This window comes from Littorina saxatilis, linkage group LG6 (assembly GCF_037325665.1).
Source record: "Littorina saxatilis isolate snail1 linkage group LG6, US_GU_Lsax_2.0, whole genome shotgun sequence".
In the NCBI taxonomy this organism is placed as follows: Eukaryota; Metazoa; Mollusca; class Gastropoda; order Littorinimorpha; family Littorinidae; genus Littorina; species Littorina saxatilis.
This window is the reverse complement of record NC_090250.1, coordinates 15,350,419-15,355,113: the sequence shown is the minus strand read 5'-3', so window position 1 is coordinate 15,355,113 and position 4,695 is coordinate 15,350,419. Positions and strand designations below refer to the sequence as shown.

The window sequence follows — 4,695 nt, the reverse complement described above, 5'->3', positions numbered from 1 at the left end:
CTTGAGTTGAACCAACTGACAGTTGTAATTGTAAAGGACTTAATTGGTGTTTTTGTCTCGTGGTTATCACCATACTCTTTGTTTTAATCGGATGAATGATCATTGCATTAGAAACGCACCACTCAGTGATTTCATCAACACTTGTTTGAAGAGAAGAGTTGACGGATTCCAAAGATGTTTGACTGGTGTGAACAGAAGAGTCATCCGCGAAGAACTCACATCTAACTTTTTCATCGGACACATGAAGGGGTAAATCATTTTATATAAATACAGAACAAGATCCTAATACAGACCCTTGAGGGACACCACTCCTGACAAACTTGTTTGACGAAGTTTTACAGTTAATGGATATGTCACAGTGGAAAGTGGAATCCAGTGGGATCTGGAATCGCCCTAGGGGAAATTGGAATTCTAGTTTCCCCTAGGGGAAACTGGAATTCCAATATCAACTGGAAAATATCTAGTGGAGATTGGAATTCTAGTTTCACCTAGGGGAAACTGGAATCCTTTCTCTAGGGGAAACTGGAATTCTGATTTGCCCTAGGGGAAATTGGAATTTGTATTATGAATGGTTTTACTGCTGATAAAGAACTATATTTGAATGTTAACGTGAGTGATACTGTGTGTGTATGGTTAACAATTATTTATTTTCATTCCAACAATGACAATTAAAAGATATTCTAGCGAAAATAAAACACAATCAATGACCAGCCATGCATGTGTAATGTTCTATTCGGTATTCTTGCATGCTTTGCTGTCTGTGTGACACTTGGTGCCACATTCAAGTCCTGCTTTTCTGCAGCAACAGCGCTTTGTAGTACACGGCCCTTTACACTTGCACACGCTGGCACCAGATGGCACCCTTGAACCCGTATCACGCCATTTCACGGAGAGACGACACGCTTTGATGAGAGATATTTCCTCAAGCAAGTCTGGGTTAACCTCATTCAGGCTTTCAAAATGTACACTTCTCAAATCGGAAAGTTCTTCGCCTGCGATCCACGGCCCGAGGATTCCGGTGGCGGAGTACAATTTGTACAGGTGCCTTTGTCCACCAACAGGCTTTGACATGAGTACTTTGCACGGTAACAAGCGAGCATCACTATTAGCTCTGTCTACCTTGTGGATGTTCAAGCCCACAGTATCACCAAGAGAGTACACCTTCGTTCTCGAAGCCACTTTCTTCACGTACCGTGATTCTTGTTTCTTCGCGGCTTTCAAATATTTTTTTCTTGCTTGCATCCTTTCCTCTCTGTGTGAGTCACCTTCATCAACGTCAAACATTTGACTTCGCCTCCAAGTCACAAACTGGCCGATCTCTATGCATTCCTCGAATGGATTGTCTTCCACAGGTATGAATTCGGCATCATGTACTTCAGTAACAGACACTACAGCGTGGCTACTTGTGTTCACCGACTGTCCATGGATCATGTTTCTACTTGGACACTCTGTGCCTGTGGCAATCATTCGGTGATCATGTAACAAAATGTATTCTCTGCCGCGCTTTCCATGGCTATGGTTGCTGACAGATTCCTCCAGGCGCCGAGGTGTATGCTGTGACGAGTCCGATGTATGCGGCACAGATTTCTCCAGGCGCCGAGGTGTATGCTGTGACGAGTCCGATGTATGCGGCACAGATTCCTCCAGGCGCCGAGGTGTATGCTGTGACGAGTCCGATGTATGCGGCACAGATTCCTCCATTTCAAGTTGCTGAAGAAAATCCTCGGGAAGGTTCTCTTCATACAAAATCCCTTGACGAGACAGTTCCTGCCACAAAGACGAATTTGTCCTTGGAGGTTGTCCAAAAACCAGTTGGTAAGGTGACTTTCCGGTGGTGTCCGAGATTGAGGTATTTATGGCATGTACGACAAATTTCAACCCTTTTGTCCATTCGGAGCCGTGTTCATCCATCCATTTGCCCAACTTGATCTCAAGGTCACCGTTCCCACGTTCCACACAACCTGTGTATGAAGGAACGAAATGATTAGGAACGTTACTTTTATTCTCATTTCTTTCAATCTCCTTATTTCTCCGGGCAATAGTTATGGTATTGATTTAAAGGGGCCCTCCATACTGTTTTTTGGCAAATCACTTCATTAGCCTATCCTCACAATGGAAAATGTTTGTGACAAAATTTGTATGTCTCAGAAGTACCTTGACGTCCAAGCAAACAATCTTCCGATAGTTTATTTTGCCTAGTTTTCTTTAGATTATCGGAATCCTCACATTGGTAAATATCTGTGACCGAATTTGTATGTCTAAAGTTATGAGCCAAAAATAGTTCTATAGTCGGGTGAGAACGCCAATTTATTAAAAAAAGAGTGAAGGTCTCCCCGACTGCATTGCATTCAGAGCGCTCATTGATGCAGTTTATTGTGGAGGAATGCTAGCTTCCTCGAGATTAAAACTTGGGTAAAATTTAGAACTTAGGAAGGTTGGGATTCAGGTCAGCTAATAAAAAGACAGGGCAACAATTGCTCTGGACGGGCCCTTTAATAAAGGTGTAGAAGACATCCACAATTCATTGTTAATGCTAATAACTTTAAAAAGCAAAATGTCAAAACTTCAAATATGTGACGTTTTTTGAGATTTTGGTCAAAATTTCAATTGTTCATCTTACCTTGGGATTGGGGATGGCGGGGTCTGCCATGGATGATCACCATTCCAGGCCACATCGTTGTCAGCTCATTGATCACCCTCGCAGTGAATTCCCGCCCGTTGTCGGTCTGCATAATCTTTGGCGCACCGAATACACTGAACTGATTGATCATAGCATCGGCGACTTCTTGTGCGCATTTGGACTTTAATGCGTACGCCCAGCTGAATTTCGTGAAATGATCACGGGCATGCAGCACCCACTTGAAATCACCATCAGGTCTATTTCTGTAGTCAATGAGATCAACTTGCAGACGCAGAAGAAAGGTGAGATTGATCATCGGCTTCCCAGATGGTGCATTTTGGTGGACTTTTCTTGTTGAGCAAGATGTACACGTTTTCAGGAAAACATCAATTGCGTCATACTTTATTCCAGAGTAATTGGTTTTCACCTCGTGCCATGTTTTGTCGCGCCCAGAATGGCACACTTCCTCATGACACTTCTTGATGGTCTCAAAGGTGTCTTCTTTTGTAACAAGAGGAGTTTTCGCCTTCACGCAGTAAACAAGTGTCCGAGTTCCAATTGTTTGGAGGCAAAAATGTTGGCCAGCCCTGTGTTTGAACTTGGCTCCTTGTGCACATTTCGCTCCTTTGGCCAGCTGAAGAGCTTGAAGAATATGGTTGTATTTGCTCTGTGATGTACAAAACGCCTCCTTCTTATTATCTTCTAAAGTCATGATATGATCTTCCAAGAGTTGGTAAAATTTATCTTTTTGCTCCATGGTAGAACATGTACAAGTAAGTACAACTGGTTTCACATTACAGTAAAACTACTGTCGCCAACCTAGGCAAACATGAAAGCAAGTAGCAGATTTTCCAGAGTTGTGTGTAAACAGTGTTCACATTGTTAAATATAAGAATGATTAACTCACACCACCGATGTGTGCATGATTCAAACATGAAAGCAAGTAGCAGATTTTCCAGAGTTGTGTGTAAACAGTGTTCACATTGTTAAATATAAGAATGATCAACTCACACCACCGATGTGTGCATGATTATCATTCCTCATGCTTTAAACTAAAGGGAAGTATGACTGATGATTACATACTCGGCTTATTGTCGAACTATGAGCGAAGTAATAGTGTAGGTAGTCATGTTTAATTCGCTTTGTAATTTGCAAAACATTCCACAAAGCATGTGTTAAATGCAAAACAATGTTTGTGAATATAATATTTATCAGCAGTGAAACCATTCATAATACAAATTCCAATTTCCCCTAGGGCAAATCAGAATTCCAGTTTCCCCTAGAGAAAGGATTCCAGTTTCCCCTAGGTGAAACTAGAATTCCAATCTCCACTAGATATTTTCCAGTTGATATTGGAATTCCAGTTTCCCCTAGGGGAAACTAGAATTCCAATTTCCCCTAGGGCGATTCCAGATCCCCCTGGATTCCGGTTTCCCCTGTGACAGATACATACCGTTTCCGTTTTGAAAGATACGATTAAAAAAAGGCACAGGCGGAGTCGTTTTTTAAATAGCACTTTAATTTCTTTAGTAGAAGTGAGTGATCTACTGGGTAAAAGGCTTTCTTAAAGTCCAAAAACAACGCTCCCGTTATTTCTGCTTTGTTTATTGCTGACAGCCAAGTCTCGCATAAAGAGCTTAAGGCAGTGTGGCAGGAATGCTTAGAGCGGAATCCAGAATGAAAAGGATGAAACAGATTCATTTGTTCCATATATGCCAGTAGGTGTTTTTGTATGTGCTTTTCTAAGGGTTTAGATAGAACAGGTAAGAGGGAAATAGGTCTAACGTTGTTTGGGTCTGTAAGATCCTTATTTTTTGGAAGCGGTAATACCTTTGCACACTTTAAAATAGAAGAGAGAGAGAGAGAGACAGACAGACAGACAGACAGAGATAGACAGAGAGAGAGAGACAGACACACACAGACAGACAGACAGACAGACAGGCAGACAGACTGACAAACAGACAAAAATACAGACAGACAGACAGACAGACAGACAGAGAATGGTAGACAGAGAAAGAGACAGAGACTGGGAGAGAGAGAGAGGAACAGACAGAGACAGACATACAAAGAGACGG

The 4,695-nt window shown here is 42.0% G+C and overlaps 1 protein-coding gene across 1 annotated transcript; it reads right to left on the bottom strand.

Annotated features, from left to right (window-relative positions):
• Nucleotides 1-389: 389 nt before the first annotated feature.
• Nucleotides 390-3,887, bottom strand: LOC138968594 (KRAB-A domain-containing protein 2-like). Its single transcript, XM_070341187.1, has 2 exons — nt 2,621-3,887; nt 390-1,961 (listed from the first exon to the last, which is right to left on the bottom strand). The coding sequence occupies exons 1-2, from the start codon at nt 3,375-3,377 to the stop codon at nt 730-732; spliced, it is 1,989 nt and encodes a 662-aa protein (XP_070197288.1). The 5' UTR covers nt 3,378-3,887; the 3' UTR covers nt 390-729.
• Between the last annotated feature and the right edge of the window lie 808 nt (nt 3,888-4,695).

What these genes read in the sequence shown, in the direction of transcription:
- LOC138968594 (XM_070341187.1), bottom strand. Translation starts at nt 3,377, where the DNA reads ATGGAGCAAAAAGATAAATTTTACCAACTCTTGGAAGATCATATCATG. An exon ending in CCGCCATCCCCAATCCCAAG is followed by an intron (nt 1,962 to 2,620) that starts GTAAGATGAACA and finishes CTTCATACACAG; the next exon opens with GTTGTGTGGAACGTGGGAAC.